The 27,382-nt window shown below is 44.4% G+C and overlaps 1 protein-coding gene across 1 annotated transcript; it reads left to right on the top strand.

Moving 5' to 3' along the window:
- The first annotated feature begins 23,706 nt into the window (after positions 1 to 23,706).
- On the top strand, positions 23,707 to 25,290 carry LOC119441728 (uncharacterized). Its single transcript, XM_037706335.2, has one exon. It carries the CDS (start codon positions 23,707 to 23,709, stop codon positions 25,288 to 25,290), a length of 1,584 nt encoding a protein of 527 aa, XP_037562263.2.
- The last annotated feature ends 2,092 nt before the right edge of the window (positions 25,291 to 27,382 follow it).

Here is a 27,382-nt window from a genome sequence, read left to right as displayed (position 1 = left end):
TGATGAAAGAGGACAAGCGCCAGAACATACGAAAAAACATCGACATTATAGAAAAGAATCGGGACAAACTGCAGTCAAACTGGACATGTCCTAACAAAAAGACTCAATTGCACTAATGAGGCAAGGCAGTAAAAATATCTCCGCAGGAAGCTCATTCCAAGTACTAATAGTATGAGGGGGAATGAAAACGAATACATCAAGGCAACATTTGTTCTCCCGAATTTATTTTGCATGGTCATGCCTTGCTGATACATACAACTCTTGCTAATTATTATACCTATCTTTATCTATTCCTGCTTGCTTATGTAAATGCTGATGACAAACCTAAAGGGGCTCAGAAACACTTTTACAAAAAATTCACTCATGTAGTTTTTAACGAACTTCTTTGTATGGCGCCTATTGTAGGTTAAGAATTGTTGCCGATGCGTTTGCAAGACATATTCATTTTTATTGAATTCCAAGCATGGCACTGGTTTCTAGAAATGCATTGTAAAAGTTGCCAAACAACTGATGTGTTGCTGCTCCACTTACTTTCTTAACAAAGCACCGTTTGATGCATTTAATCACAAAAGCCACTGGAATGCCACCGTACATGTAAACTGCAAAACACACTATTATCACTTCAATAGTTATACTCGCTTTTTGCGATTGATGGTAGTGAAGATAGGATAGGAGACTCATTGGCGCAGCTAGAAATCATCTCTTGCACAGTGAGACCGTGTTAGCATAGACGTCATGCGAATATACAATGAAAATCCTATTTATTAAAATATCAAAGAAGTACAATTCTTTTGGTAGGCCGCCGTTTTAAACAAGTGGGTTTAAACACGAAACCAAAAGTGCTAGCATGAACGTGCTGGCTGTGGGCGGGGACTCTCTTTCGAGGTAGAGTAGTCGATGTGTTCGTGTTCAGTAACACTGGGTCGCTCGAGGTGCCGCAGCTACGGTAAGCGATGCGCTTGGCGAAGGATGCGGTGCTCTGGCGGTACTGCAGCGTGCGGTTCTTCGCATTGAGAAGCCACCGCAGCGTCGCCAGAGGGCACCACGGCGGCAGGTCCTGGCAGTGTAATAGTAAAAAAAGCCCTTTATCAGCGTGCATGATACTTGTGTGGCAAATTCAGTAAGAAGGCCAGCACCCAGTCAAAGTTCTGTACAAAAGCATTATGAATTTACAAGTGCCGGGGGAGTCAGGCCAATACTTACTAGCGAAATAATCGATTTTGGATGGGAAAACCAGGTACAAATACGGTTCATTTACGGTAAATTTCTTGCCACATTTATATTTAAGAATTCGTTATCAATTCTCTGTTATTCTTAAAGTGCTTCGCTGAAACAGTGCAGCCTTCATGAGCTGCTATTCCGAAATCCATTGTTCACGATTACGTTTCTATACATTTTGATTGGCACGAAGAATAAGCAACGCAAACTAGAGCAACATGAGAACTGCCTCAACAATTTGTTTTGTAGTTACCTAGCGCCAAGGCGAATAATGCATCGAAAATGCTTCAGCTGATTTCACATTAGGTCGCCAGACACAATAGATCGACCGAAGAAGTGCATGCCGTTGAAAGAACGACCATACCTTAACACAATGAGGTGGCGCCATTAGCAACTTCCCCTACATTGTACAGTTTCCACCATACGGAAAATATTGACTTGGGAATATTTGCTATGCTCGTACTATGTAGTATTGTCTAAACTATACTAACCTCTAGGCCAAGAGATGGGAAATAAATTACGCATAGAAATTGAAAAGAACGTGCCCAGCAAAGCTATAGCCATGTCCGTGCTCCAACAGACATGCCTACAATCGTCTGCGGATGAAACACGATATTGCGATATAACCTGCATTGTACTACCATCTGTGAAAATTTTGTCAGAACACCTGCTCTATGGGCGGCCGGCGCTGCACTTTGGCCTCTTTTCGGTGTGGCCGTGGAAGCGAACGGGTTAAGTCGCGTGCTACAGAATGTCTTTCGAGGTAGAGTAGTCGATGTGTCCGTGTTCAGTAACACTGGGTCGCTCGAGGTGCCGCAGCTGCGGTAAGCGATGCGCTTGGCGAAGCATGCGGTGCTGTGGCGGTACTGCTGCGTGCGATTCTTCTGCATTGAGAAGCCACCGCAGCGTCGCCAGAGGGCACCCCGGCGGCAGGTCCTGGCAGTGCAACAGTAAAAAAAGAAGCACTTTATCACCCTGCATGGTACTTGTGTGGCCCCGTTTAGTGTTCAAACCCAGTTAATTGTTTTGGGATGCCATTTGGGAACATTAAGGGCAGGTTTAGGTGTCCTCCCTCAATCGCCACATTAACCCTAGCTTCCGGCACCAATTACCACAGTAAATCGAAAATTTTGCGTAACCACATTGAATTAGGTTAATTCGACAGAACTCGATGGAGAATTGAAAATTAATCCGTTTTGCTGCCTTATGCTTTTCATAATTCTGATTTTTTTAATTCAGCGAGTTCTGCTTCATGTAAGCACTCTGTACACAAACGTCAGCTATGAGGAAATTAACTACGTCATGTCTAGTATACCTAGAAGCCACAACCCAATGAAGCAGACAGTTAATGAAGCGATTATTCATTCATTCATGCTGGCTAATAAATATCGGACCCCGCAGTTCCCCTTCTAATTCACTAGCATACATGTAAAGCACCTGTCCAGCCACTTGAGAAAAATATGCCCTATGTTAAATTGTGGGGTTTTACGTGATAAAACCAGTTCTGATTGTGAGGCACGCCGTAGTGGGGGACTCCGGAAATTTGGACCACCTGGGGTTCTTTAACGTGCACCTAAATCTAAGTACACGGGTGTTTTCGCATTTCGCCCCCATCGAAATGTGGCCGCCGTGGCCGGGATTCGATCCCTCGACCTCGTGCTCAGCAGCCCAACACCATAGCCACTGAAAATATGCCCTATGTAAAACACTGCAAAAACAATTAGTCAACCCACTACAGTGGACTCGTAGAGCGGAACCTCTAGGGACCAGGGATGTTGGTTCCATTTATCAGGAGTTGTGGTTATCAGGAGTCAAATCCTTTAGCATTGCATGAATACAAAACCAACCAACCATGACGTTCGTGTTCTTATTAGCAATTTCCTCTTATCTAGATTCCACTGCACACGATAGACTCACACGAAAAGTAAACGGCCATCTATTTTTCAATTCGTTCTATTAAAACACTTTACGGATATCAGAACTTGCAACACACCTCCAATCAGAAGTGTTTCAAGACATGTGACACATTTTAAGTGTCATTTTCATCAGTGCTTTTTTTTCTTTTGATGCACTACCTTTGTGTGCAGAACTGCACACACAGCACATGCAGCCGAAGTGCTCGAATGGGTGTTTATACATACCAGACCACTGAATTTCTACAAACTAATTCCTAATTTTTAATACTTTCATTAAAGAGATATTCTAAAATCAGTTTAGGCTGACAAAGCATTCTTTCAAAACTATTTGCCAGACGACATGGTATGGTATGTCATCCATACCATGTATGGACATGATATGAATGACAGGTTATGCTAGATGAGATGGTAGAGCTGACAGGAATCTCATAGGTGACACTGGTCACTTGACGTAAGACACAGTAAGGGCCTTTTTAGCAAGGAAGGAGTTTTTACAAGAGCACCATTCGGCGGGAAGGGTAGAAAATTAGCACAAGCACCGTGGTCAGCATGGGCAATTTCGTCATGGGCATACTCACTGCTGGAAGTACTAGTAGAGGGAAGTGAAGAAACCAATGGCAATGCAGGGTCGTGACCAAATAGGTAAAATAAAGAATAACCAGCAGTTTCGTGGCATGAAGAATTGTAAGTTAACGTGACATATGGTGGCACCTAGTCATAGAGGTCTGGCGAAACTTGCTTAGACAGCATGTCAGTGATGGTTCGATTCATTCGCTCAATCAGGCCATTGGTCTGAGGATGGTAGGAAGCAGTGACCTTGTGATTGCTAGACTAACTCCCGTATTCAGAAATGCAACTTCGCTTCAAGTCCGTGCTTGACTTGAGTTAAGTGACGCCTATTGTGAACACGCCGAAGCAAACGCAATGAGCGTCCAGGGCATGTTCACAATAGGCATCACTTAATTCAAGTCAAGCACGGACTTGAAGTGAAGTTGCATTTCTGAATACGGGGGTAAGAGTGCAAGATAACGGTGATGACTTGGGAGAGAAAGATACGACCACGCTCCTTGAGTAGCTGCTGTGAGATACCATCCACTAAAATGATATAAAGGAGGAGAAAATCTGCAACACCTGTTGCACAGCTGGTTGGAACAGTTGGAATGGCTTGGTTGGAATATCAAGGGGTTCTGCTGGAGCGTCCTCAATTTTTTTCGGTGCCAACAGAGCCTGCCACGCAGCAGTGTATTGCCATGTGGGGCGATTGAGGCTGGGCCAGTAGAAGTGACAGTGGACATGGTCGTAGGTACGAGCAACACGAAGATGGCCTGCAGTTGGCATGTAATGAAGCTCATGGAGAACGACGGAGCGATGGTGTCGAGGGATGACAAAGAAGGGAAGGACTGACGGATGTGAAAATTACGCCGGTACAAAACGCCGTACTAGAGGACAAACCACCGTAATGATGGGTCAGTAGACTCAGATTCAACTAGCTCAATGAGAGTTCGCAAGGTGGCATTACGGCATTGCTCATTGGCCATGTCCAAAAGTTGTGAGATGAAGAAAACGCAGGCTGAAATGTCCGTGTCGTCTACGTCGGATGTGTATGAGACAACAGGATAAGCCTTCAGCGTCTCTGTGCTGGCCCCCAGATTTGCAGACCACTGAATAGGAATACTGCTGCAGCTCAAAGCCCATTGACGAAACCTCCATGCAGGGTCTTTTAAGCACGAAAGCCAACAAAAAGTGTGATGGTGGGCGACAATAGGAAAGGAACGGCAACATAGGTAGGAATGGAATTCCACAACCACTAGGACAAGAGCCAGAAACTCTCGCTCAGTAATGGATCAGTTTTGCTTCGAAGGTGACAAAAGGCAGATGGCATACGTAATAACACGGTCATGACTACGCTGGACTTGTACCAAGACAACACTGATACCATGGCCACTAGCATCAGTGTGCACCTGTCTAGAAGCTGAAGCATCGAAGTGACCGAGGCTAAGTGGGGTGGAGAGTAAGGTCATGAAACAACATAAGGCGGTGGCTTGGAAGGAGCCCCTTGAAAAAGGCACACCTTTTTTTGAGAATGTCAGTGAGAGGCCATGCTATGGTGTCAAAATATTTAACGAAGTAGTGGAAGAGCGAAGTCCTGCGAAGCTGTGGACATCCTTTGCCGAGTGTGGCACAAGAAATTGCTTGCAGTGCGAATTTTTCCGGGTCAGGTCGGATTCCACAAGTGTTGACGAGATGTCCAAGTACGGTTATCCGATTGTGGTCAAAATGGCATTTTTTAAGTAGAGCTACAGGTCAGCCTTGCTAAAAACGCCAAGAATGGTCGAGATGTACTGAAGGTGTGTGCCAAATATAGGGGAGAACACTATAACGTCATCCAAGTAGCAAAGACAAGTCGACAATTTTGACCACAAGGGGCCCAGAAACACTTTTTAAACATCATAAGAAAAGAGTTATCTGTTGTAGAGGCTGATGTGAAGGTGTGAGCCAAATATTACTGCATTGAATGCAGCTACAATTTCCGGTCAAACACATTCACAAATTGCTTGCTCTTGCTTCCACAATGGTGTCACGCAGCGTCACCGAAAGCAGCTGGACCCACCAACACATTGGCTGCTTTCGTGATCACGAGAGAATTCTCAGCAACACATAATCCCCAAGTTTGAGTTAACTAAATATATATATATATATATATATATGTCTGCGATCTCAATCTTTGCACTGCGCATAGCTGCATCAGCTGCACGCGGCCTCCAAGATTCCCAGTGGTGTGCTCTGTGGTTCAGTCTACCGCAGCTGCCACAGGGTGCCGTGACAAGCCTTTTTGCTGTCGCAACGCTCAACTTTTGTCCGGGGCTTTGTACTCTTGGTTTCTCCACTGTGTAGCTTCCAGCACGCTAGTGGAGATTAAAAAACAACGCCGGGTATCGGTGCGATAAATCCACTATAGTTAGAGTCAAAATTATTGCAGCATGAGATTTCCGAGATGACGTCCTTTAATAGTGAGACCAGTCTACAAATTAGAAAAGTGTTTCAGGGCCCCTTTAAACCCTTGAAGTAGAAGTCCATCATGTGCTCCAAGGTGGCCAGAGCCTTATATAAGCCAAAGGGCATAGCCTTGTGTTGCTGAAGTCCGTCCGGCGTTAAAAAGGCTGTCTTTTCACTTTCCAGATCATGCACAGCAATATGCCAGTACCTGGTCCGAAGGTCGATGGACGAAAAGTACTGGGCACGAAAGAGACAATCAAGGGTGTCAAATATACGAGGTAGTGGGTAGACATGCTTCTTTGTGATGCGATTGAAATGGCAACAGTCAATGCAGAATCTACATGCACTGTTTTTTCTCACTAACACGACAGGTGATGCCCGAGGACTTTACACAATGTCTCAATAATGTATTTTGCTAGCACCTGTCCACTTCTGCTATGATGACTTGGTACTCCGATGCTGAAACTCTGTAGGGTCATTTATGTATTGGCTGAGCATCTCCGGTGTGGATACGATATTTGCAAGAGATGCCTGGCCCAAGGGATGATCATTTAAGTCATTTAAATTACAGACAGCGCTTTGGGGCAAAGTGGAGGGTTTCCAAAAAAGGTTTCAGGGCCCAAACGTTCAAGGAATGCAGCAGTGATGGGAAACATGACCAATTCGGCCGTAGCAGAAACTGACTGGCTTGTCATCAGGTGTACACTATTCAGATGTATTCCCATACCAGGAAATAAATGGCGGAATGCAGTAGGCCAGTGTCATACGAGGAGTCATACTGGCATCAGGGCGATTCAGAGAGCAGGCCGTGGGGAAGCTCAAGTTGGCGACTTCCTGGCAAACCACGGGCTGTATTAAAGATATTGCTGTGCTAGTGTCGTCCGAAGGCATCTGTTGCAGCGAGGTGGGAAATGCAGCTTTGAGTTAGCGACGCACAATATGAGTCACCTTGTCGCATGTGGGTGGTGGGCTGTCTTGGTCGATGTAGGAGGATTTCACAGTGGTATTCAGAAGGCGTGAAAACTGATGGGCAACACTGTGGTTCCTTGCTAGCTCGAAGCGGAGACATTCCTTTATGATATTGTCTACAGTAGAGATGTTGAAAACCAGGAGATTGAATGCATAATCCGCAATGCTTTTGATGATGCCGTATTTACCCGCCAAATGAACGCACCCCCTCCTTTTCCCATTCGAACATAATGTTTTCTCTCTTCGTCGCATAATGATCGCACCCTGAACTTGCTTCCGTGAAGTAGGAGAGACACGGTACGATTCAGCATCCGATATGGCATCCGGCAGGTACGATTGTATAGGGCTCCGTATAAGACGCCAAGTCGTAACGTGTGTTTCCTGCTTTATTGCTATAGCAATCATATGGACACTCCAGGCGCATTTTAGCCGTCGGCGCCGACAATTGCGGCCCAATCTCCCGCATTCGAGGGTGGAAACTGGGGAGGAAACGCACGACGTGTCGTCCCCAGGAGGCATGGTCATGTGATGTCTGCTGCGGAACTCCGTTACGAACAAGGCGGGCACCCCGTACTTCTACCAAATGTTCCGCACATAAAACTATTTACAAGATGTATTTACAAAGACACTGAACACAGAACATTAGCAGAGATGGAAGATAGCCCAGTCAGGCTGTGTTGATTGTTCTTCGTCCTCGGAGACATTGTTTTCTTGACCACACTGAAACAATATTTTCACTTTGGCTTTATGTAGTGCACCCTGTGAAGCATTTGCGTTCACTCCACTGCTGCGCCTGGTAATGTTGCCCACAGAGGAATTACAACGCGATCATGAAAAGTGCTGGCAGAGGGAAGTGAACTCTCTGTCTGCTTCTCACTTCAATAAGCGTCTGAAACTAAAGATTACGCGATCTCAAGTATTAAACGCAGATGAATGCATCGCATACGAAGCCACAGCCATTTCAACTTGCCCAACCTTGGCACCCGCTGCAGATTCCCGCTAAGATAAGGTGCGCAAGCCATATATGCGTTCAGTTGCACTGACAGCTATGCGCTGCCATGGCCAGGTTAGAAGAGGAGACAGGTTCATTTGCCACACACTTTGTTATATTTAGGTTCAATGTACATGTTGTCCTAGGGCAGTAGGTTATGAGTGAAATGCTTCGTTATATCAAGAGTTTTGTTATATTGAATTTTGTTACATAGAGGTCAACGGCCTTTAGACAGCAGTTCCCAAAGTATATCTTACCAGTAGTTAAGACTTTGGTTTATAGCTTGTAGCATGGCTCTGGATCCACAAGTGAGGAGGTGGGATGGGGATAGATTTTTTAGCTGCTTGCAGAACCCCGAAATGCTCTTTGCTTGAATTGATCTAGATGACACCTGGCATGAATGTGCCAAAGACGCTCATGCGTATCCTTTGGGGCATTGACATCTTTCTGAATACAAGGGTGAGAACTGCAGCAACCAAATGATCATCCATTCATCAAGCTTTTTTTATTTTCACTTACTATTTTGCAACACCTTCAGGCACTGAATGTACTGAAAGTAAGACAGAAATTACTGAGTAGCCACAAAATGAAGGCTTACCAGCCATTTCGTCGGAGTGTGGCTTGGGTCCCTGTGCCGTAAACACGATGCAGTCAATGACGTAGTGCAGCTCAGGCACGTCGCCCGGGTGCAGGCAGGGGTGACAAGGACAGTGCCCATGATGACCGTCCGCTTGGGTGGTTTCTGGTACTGCACATGTGTGCTGCGCATCCCTGTGCACGGTAAAAACACCTGCAAAATCCAAGTAACCGTTAGGTGAAGGGCACCAGCAGACCGAAGTCTTGAAGGAACAGGAAAAAAAGCATTAACGAGTTTTAGGGAACAATAAAGCTTGGTGACTCTGCGCATTGCACAAACACGTTCAAAATGAAAATATCCAAAAAACGAGTTGCACTGGCAGACATTAGTCTTGAAGGAACAGGAAAGAAACATTAGGGAGTTTTAGGAACAGTAAGGCTTTGCATCTGTGCACACTGGATTAACACCTGCAAAAACAGGCTAGTGTGAGGAGAGTTGCACTGGCAGATCCAATTCTAGAAGGAACAAGAAAAATGAGCATTCAGGACTTTTAGTGACTAAGGCTTCGCAAATGAGTGCACTGCATGCCAGAGCCTCTATTCTCAACACGCATGGCGGCTGCACGGCCCCCCTATCCGCCATCTTATCGGTCTCACTGGCTGTCCAGAGGTCACGTGTTTTTGAAATTTTTGCCTGGAAACGGAAGTTTTGCAAAATACAATTTTGCGTTTTCATCAGAATAACGACACGTGACGTGCATCCGCAAATTTTATCGACTAAGACTGTTTTGTGGTCCTTGGCATCTATATTTCGACTTTACCGCTTTAAAAAGAAAGTGGACGGTAGTGTGCAGAAGCCCGTGCAATGCATCTGCAATTTCGCGAATATGTGGTGGCGTTCCAAGACAGCCGCCATGTCAGCTTGTTTATTGGCTGAAGGGATATGTCGTGAGGAGCGTCACAGCAAAAACTGTTTCGTAAAGGTTAATGTGACGTTGCATGACGTTGCGCTGGGCCGCCATTGCAGATATTTTCCGTCTTAATTTCTGGCGCGACAAGCCGCGCGAATTATGGTAATGAGTGGCCATATGCAACGGCGGCCGAGAGGCAAGCGTATCGCCGCATTTTCCCTGTCATTTGGGGTCATGAAAATCTTTTGTTCACAATGCGCGCTCATAGCATTTGCATCACTATCGGGTGGCGTTAGAATTTGTGTTTTGAACCATCCTTTTTATTAAAAACACGTTTATTTAAAATAATATTGGTTGAAACTAGAAAGCTTACTGGGACATTTTGCACTTTTTACTATTGCATTTGTCTTGTATTTAATATTAATGACTTCGCGTCATCAAAGGCTATGGCAATGGTGACTTCATAATTTATGAAAAGAAATGTACGCAAGGCGGCGCCTTAAAGTTTCCTCCCGTAAAGTCCCTATATAAGAAAAGTACCGCCATCTACTCTTTCCTCCGCCGCATCCTCTCCTAAAGCACTTGCTGTTTTCTTTACTTTTTGCTTGCGAAAGCCAAGTCGACGGTGGCGCACCTAGACAGTCCACGTTGAAGCTTTCAGGCCGGGCGCGCGCCGCTGCCGCCGCCGGCGACTGCGGCTGCGCAAAGGACTATCACCATGGCTCTGAGGCGGAAAAAAAGAAAATATAAAGAAGTGAAAAGCACGCGCTATCATCGTCCAATCGGAGATACAGGAGAGAGGGAAGCGGCGTTTTTCAAAGGATGGCGGTACTTTTCTTATATAGGGACTTTATCCTCCCGCGGTTCGAGTAAGCAGCGTAGTGAACAGGAGATGGCAAGCGCCGGCGCAGGCGGATACCTGTGGCGCGCGCAACGCTATCGATTATATTTGGCCGCTTCTGAGCCAGACGAGTTGGGCTGAGTCACTTGCATTTCACGAGATAACGATAACGCGGCCTAGAGCGTGCGCTCATCATCACTGGTAGGTCGCGTATGTTGTCTCAAGCTAGAAAGCAAGCGCGAGGGTGCCAATATACTGACACGTATACATGTTTATCTTCACCGCACTCTAAGAAGAAAAGGAGGAAAAGGGGTATTGAGGTTACTCCTTTAGGGGAGGAACTGGTCTGCCACAACCATTCCTCCCTTTAGGGGGTAACTGCGACGGGATGAACTGTTACTCCCCTGGCGTTACTCCTTCAGGGGAGGAACGGTTGCTCTTTCCCAGTACTCCTCAAGGGAGGAACAGTTGCCATTTCCCGATGCTCCTCAAGCGAGGAACGGTTGCCTTTTCCCAATGCTCCTAAAGGGAGGAACGGTTGCCCTTTCCCAATGCTCCTCAAGAGAGGAACGGTTGCCCTTTCCCAATGCTCCTCAAAAGGAGGAACGGCCGCTCTTTCCCAATGCTCCTCAAGGGAGGAACGGTTGCCCTTCACAATGCTCCTCAAGGGAGGAACGGTTGCCCTTTTCCGATACTCCTCTAGAGAGCAACGGTTACTCTATGCCAATACTCTTCAAGGGAGCACCGGTTGCTCATTCCGAGGGCTCCTCAAGGGACCATTAATTCATCTCTCCCAAGTGGCAACCGGAAGAAAAATTTCAAAGAACATGATGGCACCAATTCCAACTGCTTGATTAATGTTTTATTGGGTTGTGCAAATTTTGATTGACACAAATGCCCAAGTAGAGAGCAGTAACTGGAGCATCATATCCAGTTCTGCAAAAAAAAACAATCCAAAAAGGTGCAGTAAATACTTTATTATAATCTAAATCTTTGGTGCAAAGCAGGTACATGCCGGATTTTTACAACTAGCTTACTGGCTCAAAAGAGTGTGAGCCACTCGGACGAGTGGTGTTGTCCGCAGACCACTGTGTATCTTTAGGAGAGGACACAACAGGTCAAATGTTTTTGAGCCTTCTTATTAAAGACAATGTTGCATGTTCAGTAGAGGGCCATTTGTGTGGCAATGGCTGCCAAAAGGCTCCTTCCTTGATGGCAATGCCCTCCAGCACACCGTCAACTCCTGCGTGGTCAATATGCCTCCGGTGAAGGTCACTGTTGGTACATAATGTACCTTGGCAGGATCCTGCAACAAAGAACACATTTATATTTATTGATTGTAATGGTAGCCTTGATGTTACGTTATTACAGCTGTTGCTACCAGTTGCAACAGACGACCCTGAAGGAAGATGCGTGCAGTGTTAAAGGAGTACTGACACAAAAATTCAAAGTCTACATCGATTTAGGTGGACACACACACACATCATGCACAAAATATCAGCCGCGAATATAGCTTAGAATATAATTAAAACCAATTTTAAAGTATGCGTGCGCAGCCAACCGCAAAGTGCAGCACCTCACGACATTGACGTCAAGCAGGGATTGTAAACAACTGAGAAAATGCTAAGTCACGAGTTCGCGCTGCCGTCGGGGCGGGGTCGGTCAGCAAGTTTCTCACCACTCCGATCGTCCCGGTGATTTTTTTTCTCCCTGGAGCACACGCTGGCCTCTTTCACCGCTGACGGAGGCACAAAAATCGACTGAATTTGTTTCTGACACGAGATAACTCTTGAAGTGACCTCGAAAGTGTGCATGTTATAAAATGTTGTGCGATATAGTAAATTGTTGCCGTGACATTGGCTCGCAAGCGGTCAGCGCAGCCGCCGCAGCAATCGTCTCTACGAAGCGGCTCGCCTTGCCAACGTGTTCTCTCATCGCTACCAATGGCGTCAGCAAAACTAATTGTACTGTCATTTATGAGCGACGTAAATGTGCAGACGTTGATTGTTTTGACGAATATAGGTGCTTTATTACGACCTGCGGACGGATCGCAAGGGCCGTCGGCCCCGGATCAGACTGCCAGCCCCCCCCCCCCCCCCCCCCCCGAGCTAGGCCTATCGTTTCCCAGCGATCGCCAGCTTGCCTGGCATGCTCGTTCGCTACCGTCGAAGTCGATAAGTGACAGAAGTGGTCCCACTTTGTGCGCACTGCTGGATACTTAGAATGTACCCCGTTGAAGAGCAGCCAGATTTGCTCGCTTCCTTTCGAGGCGCGCCGAGCTTAGAGCAGTCCGATCATCTTCCACCAAGATATACGTATATATGTAGGCAGCCCCAAGCCCGATGATGTGCCGACTTTTACCCCGCCTTGTGTCCTGCTCCGGAATATGCTTCATTCCTAAAACGCCCTAGATGAATGGTTCGTACTACTTGTAGCGGTGTGTATATGTATATTCATATAGCTGTTGCTGGCCGCACTTTCCAAGTTGCTGCTTTATAGTGGATCCATTGAAAAGTGGTTGGCCATGTCTAATACGGTGGCGACTCCCGCCTGGAGGAAATAGTCGCCGCTGGATGACAATGACATCGCAAAGCACGTGCAGGTATAGCAGACAAACTAGCAACACAAAGCTCGCGCGCCGGCGAGCGCACGTCCCAGCTTTGTGGGATCACGTGCCCACTGTGCTTACAATCCCTCTTTTCCCATCTCACTGCTCTCTAAAACCGAAACTTGGACTGTTCACTACAAGCATTTATCTGTTGCGCTCTGAAGCAAATGAGGTTTCACGTCATGATTACTGGGTCATTAGCTACTTATTACAGCCAAAAAATTAAGATCGAAAATTTTTGTCAGCACTCCTTCAAAACCAGTGTCAAACCCAACGCTTTGCAGCGCACTGACAATTAAACACAGTAGCAATGTAATCTGCATAATGTATATTAACGAGAGCACAACAGCTTAATTTTCATTACACTGGAAAGAATTTTCTCAAAAGGTAGAAACCGCTAGCAGTAAGGCCACAAGCTTATCCACATGTTAGTGATTAGTCTTGTTTACATTCAAGCCAATTAGTTTGGCCCTACAAAAAAAAGCTAGATATTTGCGGTTTTCAGGCAATATTTCACGCTGGAATTCTGTAAACTAGGGAATTTGTGTTCTGTACGTTTCTTAAACTCATCCTGGACATGGATGCATTGTTGAATGCTTTTTCATAATTCACCCGCGCTCGTCTTTCCTTTCCTCTCGTCTTTCACTATTGTCTTTTATTTTGAGTTTTGCGCTACAAAGTATCATGTTCCGCAAAAGAGATTGTAAAAATTTAATACAGCAGGTATCCTCAAAACTAGTTCATATGGCCAGTAAATTACAAGCTATCAATTTTATACTGATAGACTTACAGAATGGCTGATGAATGCTTCCATTCTCTCTTTCACCACTGTCGGGAGCAAACAAATTGCAGCAGTGAGCGTCACCTCTGAAAGAGACATGAATTGCACTGTCTTAAAAAGCATGAAGAGTTCAACTACAAGCAAAATTCATGCTTCAGTTTGAAAGACCTGTTTTAGTCACTATTCACTGCAGTCAGCATATAGGGTCCTTTATTAATTAAGCACACATGAGTGATTACATTTTGTGGGGTAGTCACGGTAACTACACTCAGTCATTGTAAGTATGCCAGGTCACCCAGCCAAGTAAGGTTCACGGGCATAGCACACCATAGACCTGCTTCTGACAGCACTTGAAGTGAGAAAGTTTACATGCACCTACTCATTACTATAATTTCTGCTTATCACTATGCAGTGAAAGCAGCAGGAATAAATTCACACTGCAATCTGCAACGCCGACACCGCATCCCAGCAAACCCGCTCCGTGAATGCGTCTCTCTCTCATTTTCTCGATCTTCCGAGCACAGAGCGCAAAACCTCTTCATCAACTCGCAGAGCATTGGCATGAGCGTGTGTGAACATGCCAGCTGTGGATGAAGAAGCCCGAACGCACTCATATGATTCGCAGAAATGCATGTTGTGCAAGCATGGCTGTATAGCCTAGTGGTTACGCCGCTCGCCTTGGGACCGTGGGTACGCGGGTTCGAATCCTGCCTTGGCAAGAAAGTTTATTTTCTTTTATTTCTTAATAGTTTCAGCTGGCTTATACCTGTGTCACACGGGCACATTTGGAAGGCCCTCCAGCCGACGGCCTTCAAAATGCCACAGCTCTATCGACTCAAAAGAGTTGTCGCGCTGCTACACGGCACTTTTGAAAGGCCGTTGAGTGGTTCAGGCGTTTCTCGCAAAATTGTGTGGCGCTGCGGATCTTTATTTTCGTTTTCATGTCACCAAAAGTTAAACATTAAAACCGCTTAAAAGCACTATAATTACTTTTATATTTGTTTATACGGCGAAATGGCGGCGATATGACCTCAGCCGGCAGCACATGGAGTAGAGGGAGAGTGTACGAACACAAGCACATCGCTGTTGTCGAGAGCATGTGCAGTTCGCACATATTAAGTGGCGAAAATACTTTATTGAATAATTAATAACACTCATATATAGTATTTTAGAGCATTTTGGTTTGATTTGTTCTTTCTAACAATGAGTACGAGCACACTGTGAACGAGAGGGCATGTTCGCGCTGTTTCCACTTCCGTTGCCCAAAGGCCATTCGAGATTTCGATAGAGTTGTAGGGTGCTCCGTTGACTCGATAGACTATTGACTCGGCGGCCTTCGAAACCGCCTGTGATGCAGCTGGAACTTGACCTTTGAGTCAACTGACTATCGGTTGGAAGGCCTTCCAAACGCCCGTGTTACACGGGTATAAAACAGCTTCGCTGATAAAACGATGCTTTTCAGCTACAGTGCTGCTGTAGGCAGAATAATCTAAACTGAAAATGATAGCAAACTGGTATGGTCTACTTTCAGTTCTAATACATGTACAGCAGTACACTTGTATCATTATTTGCATAGCAACAAAAACTCAATGAGCCAACATTCATACAAGAGGAATGAAATTTATCAATAAACAACTATCACACTTTACCTAACCAGGCCAGGAGGCGATAACCCATTTTTAAAGCACAAAAGTTATCTCAAACACGCGCCTGGATCTTTTGTGTGGGAAGCAACCATTCTACCTCTACACCAAGGCGGCAAAACCATACGGGACTTTAGCCGACTACATAGCGAGTGCAATTAATCAAATGTCCCGAACAGCGTTACCCTATTTTAACTTCACCTTTGGAAGCTTGTTCGGCCACTCTTATTACAGGTCAATCTAGCCGAATAGTACATTTATCAGCCTTCACTTGGACGACTTCCATTCAAATTCAAATGTGCTCTTCTTTCTCCCTCTTTGTAAACCTTAATTTATTGTTTTAAATATACAATAAGTTATGGTTTTCAACCCGGCTTTTTAACTGAAGTGTTCAAGCGATGATGAATGTGTTGCACAAGCAGACAACACCTCAGGCCTTCAGTAGTTCATACATGTCAGCGGTGTTTATGGCGTCCTCATGTGAGCTCTTCTGACAAGCTTTGCTTAGGACATCCCTGTAGTTGCTTATCCTGTGGAAGCCGACCATAAATATGACATGGCCTTTGGCATTTTCACTACGAAAATGCCAAAGTAAACGCATGTTATTACACCACCATAAAAGAACTGCGCAAACAAAGCTTTCCCGACAAGTTAAATGCTACAGCACCCGATTAACCCGATGTAAAATCAAGGGAATGGCACCACTGGAAGCTAAACACAAATCGAAACACTAATGTTGGCTTAGTGATAATTGAAATTACCGTCTATGGCATCCTCTGAGGCAGCAGTGAGAGCAGTATCAAAATCTTCGAAGAACTTCTGCATGTGTCGTTTTTTCCTCGCTGCGTTTATTATTTTTTTGCAGCAGTTTTCAGCACTTCCTCCAACTTTTCCATTATGGAAATCTTTGTCAAGAGTTTGAATTCCAGCTGCACCTATAAATAAATTTATCAAGCATTTAATGACATTAAGCCCTGTAGCCGTGTTTTATCTACTGTGCAATATCACACAGGGCAGAACCTCTGCACGATGTGTAGTCAGGGTGATGATTTCACCAAGACAGATAAAAGAGTTGCCGATGTGCTCACATACATACACATTCAAAGAAAAGTCATCATGCGCCAAGTACAAGAATACAGATAAAGAAACTGTGCCTCAAGTTTTTATAAAAAGGCTTTGAAGTACCATCCTCAAACCTTGTAATAGTGTCCATTCAAGTTATTCATGATGAATTAACCTTATGATCAATGTGGGACATATCAGTGCCACTTTTAAGGTTAGCACCGCAGTGCCGTGGATGCAAGACAAAACTGCTCAACACATTTGATCTGGCTGTACCTATACTTCCTTGGAACATTCTAATTCTCTGCTTTCGAATGAAACCCTGTTACAAGGTCTCCATTTTCTTCCTTTATGTCAATCTTCTACAACACCAGCCTTTTTTCTAAAGTTTCCAAAGGGACCAACAAAGCCACTTTCAAATACTTCTACCTTGTAAAAGAGCAAATACAAAATAAAACGCCAGGGTTACTATCTGCCACATTCACACACCAAGGATATAGCAGGACACGTTCTTCCAATAGTCCCTGCCAAGCGATTCTGTGCACGGAAGTGACAAAACGAGCTGTCACACAGATTGCTTGTTCTTTCCACTTGATCACTCATTTCTGGAAATCTAGAATTCGTCGCTTGGTCACTCGTAAGTGCTATGAGCAACTAGCCAATAGTGCAAAGCTGGAACAGCGTGTACATCAGCGACATACTACCGGTTGTTGCATGGAATGAGCAAACGACCAAATTTTTATACATGCAAGGAAAAAAAAATACTGCAAGACCTTCTAAAACATTTTATGCTGCTCTGTACAGAGAACATGCGTCATGCAAGTATTTGTTCCAAATCCACCATTTGCCCACCGAGATCGGGTCCAGCCCATATGGGCATGGCGCCCGCCCATATGGGCAAAGCCCGAGCCATTTTGACCTATCAGGGAGGGCTTAATGGCCAATTTTGAATAAAAGCAGATTGGAATAGTTTTATGTTATACCAGCCCTAAAGTGCAGAACGAGGATTGAAAAAGCGTAATGAAACAATAAACTTGGAATGAACGCACGAGTATTATGCAAACTGAGGATGTCAAGAATGGATGGACGTGAGCGAAACAGCCTGTACTACCCAATTCCTCTGGGCAATTTTCTGCCATTATTGATTCAAAGATGCATCCATTGAAAAACTTACGATGGAGCTGATTGACAGCACGGGATACTTCAGCAGCATCTCGTCAACAGATGGGTTCTCCTTCGCCACCCATTCTCTTCTGCTTGCCAATGTCCTTGCCATACAATCTTCAATGTAGGCCATATCTGGCCTGGCCTTCAATATTTCGTTTGCCATGGCCGAAATGTGGCACGCAACTGTTTCGCCATCTTCAGCTTCGACCATGGCAGTTGCCTGAAAGCAAACATCAATTCTGTTTAGCCAGGTGGGCAAAAGCAGGCTTGGTGCCAGCAGGGCTATGCAAAATGTGAAATACATACTGTATATGGTCTCTCAATACGTTGAGGGGCAGCGCTCTCATTCACTGCAGCCCTCTTTCGGGGTGGGGCATTTTCAACATCTTCTTTTGACAACGCCCTCACTTTTTTTTCGTTCATATTTTGCCTTGTGGCGCAAAGCTTCACGCCATGAATCCTGTAAGGCACCAGAGTGGGTTATAGACATGTTATTTAAAGTCGCAGGTCACATTCAGAAGTCAACTTTTTCTGCAGAATATAGATATTTTGTTGTTTATATGTTTTATGATGCCCAAACATTCAGAAACATATTGCAAAATAAATTATCTTGCTATCATCATTAGTTTGGGAGTTACAGCTAATTTTCCAACTCAAGCCCTCGTATGGCGACACCGAAACCACATTGCACTGGTTAAAAAATCAGTACTACTTCTTTTACATAAATATTATACAAAAGACTTTTTGATTTATGTTGTCGGCGAGCAACCACACGAACAAAAAGATTTTAGTGCAGCTCATGGGGGCTCCAGCTATGAATGTGGTGCGTTTTAGGCCTCTGTGTTTTTGACAGCTTTCTCATGGTTTGAAAGATTTGTTGACTTTTCTCGCAAAACAAGATTTTGCTTCACATGTTACACAAGCTTTGACAACTTTCTGCTGAATATATTGAAATTAAATTTTGCACACTCATTCCCCACATCGACATGCATACAACGAACTAGGACAAAAGAAATTGATGCCATACTTTTGCATTTACAGCTCATTTTACAAATAAATTTGGTCAAAATTGGAAATTTTTTTCGCTTTGCTTAGTTTTTCGAACATAACTCCCTTAATATTGATCACATTACATTTATCCTAGTTCATTGCATAGGTCCCACGCTTAGCTACGTGAATGCCAAAACATTATTCAATTCAATTCATTAGTTTTTTATTGTTGCTGGCATGGCTAGCATTTTTTCCACATTTTATGGCAAAAATTAGCTGCCAAAGGATAAAGTGAACCATTTACGGCATTTTAAGTAGTTGGAAAAGCTAAATAAGACATGCTTATTCAGGAAAATGTTATTTAATCCTGGCTTACTTAAAAAACATTTTTATGGCCAACCACCTCAAGTAGGCAACTGCAATTCTGTGACTTTGCATCACACCACGCATGAAACTATTGACGGGCAGCAAGTACAAGACGTGAGTGCCACCCCTCAAAGCACAGGTGCTGCCACCACTTTTGGGTTGAAGGTTAGGTCATGTAATAACACTGTTTAGGAGGTTTGTTGTCACTTTAAAAAAAAACAGTGCCCCCAATTGACTCATATTAGAAGCAGGGGAAAAAAGGCCGCAATTTACCCCCAACATTCTGCTCTTTTATTTCATCTCACACAAATGTACTTAATGAGCTTATGCATATAATTAGAATTCCAGACACCTTGTCTGCCATGAAATCAGTTCCTAATGAGTGAATGATCGCTTGCAGGTGTTTGGCTATGCCAGGTGATTTATTTACAGCACATAGTGCACATATACAGCTCTGTCTAGTGCACCCTGAAGATGATGGAGCAATGAATACAAAGGTGCACATAAGCTTACAGTAAACAGCTGACTTGCCAGGGCATCTCATGTGCATCTCAGTGCATCTCAGCAGGGCAACACATGTCCATCTTCACCCAAATATGCATGCTTTTCATGGCTGAGATGTCCCAATTGGTTGCTCAATGTAAATAGTGAGCTTAGCATTAGCACAGTAGAACACAATCCAATCAGTTTTCTGATGGTTTTCACGGTGTAAATATGGCTACTGAATTACAGTGTTTATGCGCCAAGCCATTTAGGTGTGGCATAGTTAGGGGGGGGGAGGGGGGGGCTTTAGATTAATTTTGACCACATGGAGTTCTTTAATGTGCATCCACTGTCTTGACAGCCCACTTCTGACTAAGCGCGGCTTGTGCAAAGCAGGTATTAATTAGGCAGGCTTTACAACACGAATGATATCTGCAATAACATGTCACTCACATAGCCAGTCCCCGTTGCATCAGCGAGGTTAGGGAATCTTATGACCAGAGCCCGTGCTGCCTCAGTGTACAATCTCCCTGGGTACCTGGCAGAAATCACATATTACAAAAGCAAGAATGCAAGGCACTATCTAGCAGACCCAAGTTTTATGGTGAGTTTGGTAGGAAAGAATAACAGCAAGGGCAGCAATAATTCACAAACAAATAAAATTATGACAGATTTGGAATTTTCTCAGTACATCAAACAGTGGCTCTCAGATGTTTCAGGTCAAATGCTAAATGTAAACACACAACAGTAGACTCGGCAAACATATTTACTGCAGCATCACTTATTGAAGTCTCGATTTTTGTGCGCCATGACTAGAAACCGATGTTTAGCACTGAGAATGCTGTTTTAGGCACCTATAAGAGGCCATAAAGCTGTCATTAGTGAGGCGCTGTGTTCCTAAGAAAATCAATTTATTCTCAGTTGCCCAGTAGAAGTGCTTGTTCTACGGACTTCTACTGGGCAACTGAGGATAAATTGATTTTCTTAGGAACACAGCTCCTCACTAAATACCTGTTCAGTGAAATTCATTTTATTCTCTCAACAAAACAAAATGAGGTAAGTTGCGTAGGATACAAGATTTATCTGAAAGAAAGTGTGCCTACAGACACCATGAGAAAAGTTGTGAAAGTAATCACAAACAAGCACAAACTCAAAGTTTTCGGGTTTCATGTGCTTTTTTTCTTACGTATTCGTTTGTGTACAGAAAAGAAACAGTCCACATCCACCAAAGTTAGGGGCCCTTATTTGTACTTCGGAGTTTTCAATGATCCAATGCCCTATGGAATTCCAGAATGTTCACGGGTTAGAACATTTGACAGTTCTTTCAGTACCGAAGACCAGGATTTTTGTGCGAAGTAGACTGAAGTTTTGAACCAAGTCTATAAGGAACAGGTCAATTGGAGATGGTGGTGAACCTTTCATAGAAATCCAAAAGAAGCCCCACATTTCAGGTCAACGTTGCAAGCCAAGCATTCAAGTTTTTCGATGTTGGCTAAAAGCACTAAGTCACCTTTGTGTATCATAGTGCATAACGCAGTAATGCACTATGATGCTCTCACAGTGATGCTCTCGTCTGCTACAAAGCTAGTAACAACAGCTTTTACACTGGCAAAGTATTTGCAGTAAAATTGGTTGCCTTCATCCAAGTGCCCTGGTAGGTGATAACATCACAAAGTAAGGCTAGGGAGTTTTGCTCCTTTGAAGCTTCCTCAAGGTGCAGACAGACGGCACCATGACATATGATGTCAGTTTATCACATCATCATCATATATATTTCCGCTACTGTTGGAGTGCTGTTTCTGCAGGGTGTTGACACACGGTGGATAAATTAAGTCTTCTTTTTTTTAAGTTTCGATAGCTAGGGCATTTCCGAATGCCTGCCCAATGAAAGGGCATTGCTACAAATTATAATCATCATCCAGAAGCAACAATTATTCTTCTCCGTTGATTGCTAGCAAAGATATTGCTTGTACACTGCAGGAAAGCCCTACACAGCCACACAGGGGGGAAAGGGTGACACCTACTTTACACACGTTAAGAGGATGAAGGTGAAAGACGCGCACCTGCACACTCACGAGACATTCATTAAATTCCATGACATTTTTATTCGAATAGTGTTGTTACTTCTTATTGTTTTCTCCCACCAAAGGTACATAGGTTTCAAGTGGCTTATCAACTTTATATTAAGGTAGAGTAGAGGGAGTTCGAACCAATGGTGGCACCATGAATATTTTTGGCCATAACGCTGGACGACAGATCTTTCGACCCATGAGCCATCAAGGCGTTCACCTTAACTGCTGTGACCCAGTAGTGACTTGTGCCGCAGTGAACATGTTAACATGAATGTGAAGGGAACATTCAAGACACATCAATACGCTTTTCAAGGACATCTCCTTATATATGACTCACATATCATATAAGTACAGGTCATGGTGCAGCCACTGTAGGACCCTCTGGCGACCTGCGAAGTGCTGCCCGGCCTGGTGCCTTTGAACTGCCATGGCAATGTCTGGTGGTACAGCTGGGAGGCAGTACACACTGCCGCGTGCTGGCTGCGTCGGCTGTGGCGATTCTTGCAGAACATCTGCTATCCTATGATAGCAATAAAGAAAATATATTTTGCATTGCTGTTATGAGAAACCCTCTCATCCGTTTTAGTAGCAGCTACCAACTGAGAAAAGAGACTTCTCAATTAAGAAGCCTCTTTTATTAGCCAACTTTCACAACAGTCTTTTTCAATGCAGTGTGCCACAAGACGGCCGTAAATGGAATGATAAAAGATGTGAAACCACTCACCGGACCTGGCAGGTCTCTTTGACTTTTATTTTCGATTTATTCTCGATGGCGTCTTCTTCCGAGATGTCCACGTGAACTTGAAAGTCCTCGTCAAAACACTGTAAAAATAAGAATGTCACAGCTAAGAAGAGGACTACCTTACACAAGGATCTTGAAGCCAACATGAATTAGCGCAACAGCAAGTAACAAGTGCGATGTTTTACTATATTTAAAATTAAAACACACTAACAACGAGATTAGCCCACTCCTAGAAACGCAGGCTACTCAAACACGTGCAGCCCAGCTAGAGGCCCAAAACTACTGGAACGGACACCTTGCGTAGCCTCGACGTAAACTTCCCTGCACAAAGGAAATTCCGTGGATGCTATGAAGAAAGATTTGAAGCTGAAATTAGGCGCACCAATGATTGTCAACAAGAAATTTGAATGCAAACTAGCTGGAACATGTCAAATTTAGCGCTGCCGGGTTTTAATATAAAACGCACAAGAACGAGAGAGTATGACGGACAAAGCTCGAAAATGGGAGACAAAGCTACAGTAATCGATGAAAAACGCTGCTGCAAACTCTACAACACGACTACTTAAGAGAAAAAAATCAATTGTGCACCATGTATCTGTTATTCACATACGTCAACCAGTAAGCACTCACCGTTAGGCCGAGGGTAGAGATGTCGACTTCTGCGAACATTTCCCGCTCCTTGAGATTTGCAATTAACTGCCGGCCCGTCCACGGCTCGTCGAAATTGACGACATTTTTGTCGCCGTAGGTAACGAGGCACTTCGATGTCATGGCTTTGCGATTGCGTAGCACAAAGAACCACTACGTTCAAGCTTGGCGCATGTGCGTACCGCGGCACATGTGCGCACTCCCACGTGGGTGTGTTGATGTTGATGTTGATGTTCATGGCGCAGCAACAGCGACATCGCGCGACCAAGTTTTTTCTTTTTTTATGTTTAACTTCCAATTCTGTGACACAAAAATAAGGCAGTGTGCTGTAATTGAAACTACTTTTTTTTTCATGTGTTGCTTTCGAAAATTACTAACTAATCAACCCCATCGTGTTACAAAACCACCTTTTGGAATGGAGCCTTGTTAAACGGCTTTGCCGTTGCGGTAGTTGCGGCTTGTGTCGGATTTGTTTACGAAGCCTACAGCGAAAAGTGGAACTTGTCAACCGTGCTTTCAGCGGCGTGTTCGTCTCTACCGACTGCTAGATATACTTGTGTCGATTGTGGATGTATGCGAAGTCTGCGATTACGGAGAACTTTTTCACGCGCCCGGCCCCTCCCGCCTGTTATTTTGGATTAACAGCAAGAACACGTGGCTTTCCAGCGAGCAACAGAGCACGTTTCTAACGCACGCAAACGGCCTGGCGGTTTGTGTTTACAACGATGAATGTGAAGTACTGCCCGAAGTGCCCGTTCTTCTCTTACCAGCTAACCAGAGTGATAACGCATATAGGTTTAGTGCACAGTGGAGAGCCGAACTTCAGCATATTCTGCGGCATCGAAGGCTGCGCCAACACGTACAGGAACTTTTCCTCGTATAGGTCACACCTGTATCGTCGCCACACAGCCGTGCTAGAAGAAAATGGCAGCAATTGCCATCAGCCATCCGTCGAGCGCCCAAGTCTTGGAAGTAGCGCTGAACTGCCATCAAGCGAAGAGTTTCTACAAGAAATGGACAGTGCCGACATGGCAGCCACCGACAGCGGTAATCTGCAGGAAGAAGCCTCTGCGGAAGATTTGCCATCACAGCAGAGGGCAGCTCCAGATAATCACTTTGAGCGCTTTCTGCAACAAGCGAAATCTACGATATGGGATTTCTTCTTTTCCGTTACAGCGCAACATAGCATAGCGTATGTTGCAGCTGAGAAGATATTTACTGAATTGAAGGTAGTGTTTGAGCTTGTGCTAAAGGCATATGGCGAAGAGCTTGTGAAGACAATGAGGGCACCGGCGATGGGCTCTGAATTGCAGAGTCTTCTTCACTGTTCATTTCTGCCTGAACTGTTTGATGGAATTGACAGCAAATGGAAACGGGAAAAGTATATAGTGGAGAATTTTCCATTTGTGCCACCTGAAGAGCACTATGTAGGCGAGGCTGCAAAATATCACTACGTCCCATTGCCAAAACTCCTGACTGCACTTTGTCAGCTCCCTGACGTTGCAGCTCATTTGACACTACCAAATATCGAGCGGCATGCACCCTCAGTGTACAGAGATTACACAGATGGCCTGGTGTACAGGGACTACCTGCAATCTGTCATTCCAGAGGGCAGCACGCACAGTATTATTCTTTTATTTTACACAGATGAGATAGAAGTGGTAAATCCCCTCGGAGCAAAGCGAGGCAAACACAAGATTCTTGCTGTATACTGTGGCTTGCTGAATCTCCACACCAAGTATAGATCCCAGCTTGACAATATCTATCTGATCATGCTTGTGCGCTATGTGCATGTCAAGATTCATGGTCTCGGCAGCATACTGCAGCCACTGTTGGAAGATCTGAAGAAGATGCACAAGGAGGGCCTCACATTAAGTGTTGAAGGACATGACATAAATGCCAAAGTTGTTGTGTTCGCCTTTTGTGGAGACAATCTGTCACTGAACCGCCTAGGTGGTTTCTCATGCTGCTTCAGCAACGGACGAGTTTGTCGTTACTGCATGGTATCGGCAAAGCACCTAGCAGAAAAGACCAGCGAAATAATGTGTCAGGCACGCACATTTGACAGGCACAAGTTGCACTTAGCGGCTGTTGCTGTAAACATAGCTAACAGACGCCTATATGGTGTCAATGAGGCCTCTCCTCTGCTTCAGCTTCCATACTTTGATGTGACTCGGCAGTTGCCTCCGGATATCATGCACGATATCTTAGAAGGTGGAGCAGAATGTGTCCTTCGACAAGTCCTAAAATCGCTCCAATCTTGTAAATTGCTGTCTAAGCAAGATCTGGATGAAGGTGTCGTCATTTGAATATGGCCAAAACGACGCAAAGAACAAGCCTCCACCGATCAACATCTCGTTTCTTAAGGCTAATTCTGTCTTGGCAGGAACAGCATCGAGCAAATGGTGCTTGTTCAGATTTTTCCCACTGATCTTTGGAGCAAGAGTCCCGGAAGGGAATGAAGACTGGGAGGTGCTTTTGAAGTTTCGAGAGATCATTGATATCATCTTTGCCTCTGAAATCGAATCTTCACGTCTTGCTTACTTGGATGTTCTTGTACAAAGCTTTTTGGTTGAGTTTGTAAAACAGTATGGCCCTGAAGTGCTCATCCCCAAGCTGCATTACATGGTGCACTATGCCAGGTTTGTGCGTGAGGTTGGCCCACTGAAAAACTTCTGGTCAATGAGATTTGAGGCAAAGCACCAAAGCTTCAAAAGGATGGCAGCAACTGTCAAGAATTTCCGAAATTTGACACACACTCTAGCACAAAGGCATCAGATAAAACAGAGCTGTCAACTGCACACGTTCCGATTATACCAAGAACTTGAAACGGCAGGAAGCAAGCCTATTGAATGGAGCACACTCCCAACTTGTGCCAAAGAAGTTCTGCCAATGACAGTCCATGAAGTCAAAAATGCAATGGTTGATCGACGTACTTACAAGGCTGGTAGTGTTCTAGTCATGAAAACGGAGGATGGTCCAGAGTTTTACGAGATTGAGCGACTGCTTGTGGCAAGAGGAGTGCTCTATACACTCACAAGAACGCTGGTTGTGGAGTACTTTGACAGGCACAGGTACTGCTATTGTACCCGAAGATCAGATGAACAGAAAATTCAAGAGGCTAGTGAAAGATTCGAGCCATACCTGCTGGACATCTATGGAAGTGGTGAACTGGTCCCCAAATGGGAAACTTGGTAGACAAACTCGTGACTTGTTTAGCAATACTGCAACATTGTATTAACTTGTGATTAGAGTCCTCTTATGAGCAGAGATCCTGTTTGCTTCCAATAAACTTAGTTGCAGATGCTTAGTTAGATGCTCTTTTCTGTCCTGAACTTCTTTCCGCCCTTGGTTACGGCTTAACATCGTGTAATAAGTAGAGTCCTTTGGTTTCAGGTTTTATGTTTCTTAAATATCCGGGAATAAAAATCAGTTGTTACATTTAAAGAGCAACACCTGGGAGAAATTTGTTTTTTTTTTGTCTCGCATACACCTTGTTGCAAGGAATCCACAAAATATGACCCACTCAAATTATTGCACTTCATAGCAGACGTCATGGATTCAAACTAGAGCAGTAAACTTTGCTGTTTTATTGTTGTTAGCACACCTTTACGGAACAAGCTTTATGCTGTAATGCAGATGAAGGTCAAAAGTTGAATGCAGCAGAGGCAGAAAACATGTTAGAGGCATCAGGCACCATGAAGCTGCTGCGTAGTGAATTATGTAACAATGTGTTATGTGCATTTGCTTGACGATGATTGATAATTAAAATACTAAATTATGGTGTAACTGCTTAGTGGAATAAATGCCATAGGGGCAGGTTCCAGATTAATTTTGACCTGTTGGTGTCATCTAAACATGCACCTAAAGCACAAATACACAAGTGGTTGCATTCCTCCTCCCCCCCCCCAAGAAAATGTGGCTTGGAATGAACCCACGGCCTCTTGCTCACCAGCATAATGCTATACCCACTGAGCCTCCATGGCAGGCATGGCTTATAATTGTAGACAAAGTTCATCTTGGGAATACTATTTCAGGCTGCAGTGTAAATGGGACACAAATTAAGTAGCTTCACATCAATGCAATGTGAATGTTATGTCAAAAGGCCAGCTATTAAACAAAGTACTTTTTCGGCATTGTGAAAATGTGCATCTTCTGTGGAAAAAAGTTTGCACCACAAAAATTCTATTACATCTTAAGCTATCTACAGATGAGGTAATGTTACTATAGCACCATATGCTGAACCATGTTTTGGGAATAAACACTGTGCTGTGCCAGTAAAACGAGGACAGCTACTTTCTAAGCGCAGTTCATAGATATTGTGACATCAAAAACTATTAATACCGAAAATTGCAAACACACCAATTTAGATACAAGCAGTGCCTCTATACAAAGAGATAA

Source organism: Dermacentor silvarum, chromosome 1 (genome assembly GCF_013339745.2).
Source record: "Dermacentor silvarum isolate Dsil-2018 chromosome 1, BIME_Dsil_1.4, whole genome shotgun sequence".
NCBI classification, from domain to species: Eukaryota; Metazoa; Arthropoda; class Arachnida; order Ixodida; family Ixodidae; genus Dermacentor; species Dermacentor silvarum.
The sequence above is the reverse complement of the archived record's forward strand: the minus strand, read 5'-3'. Positions and strand labels throughout refer to the sequence as shown.

What these genes read in the sequence shown, in the direction of transcription:
- LOC119441728 (XM_037706335.2), top strand. Translation starts at nt 23,707, where the DNA reads ATGAATGTGAAGTACTGCCCGAAGTGCCCGTTCTTCTCTTACCAGCTA.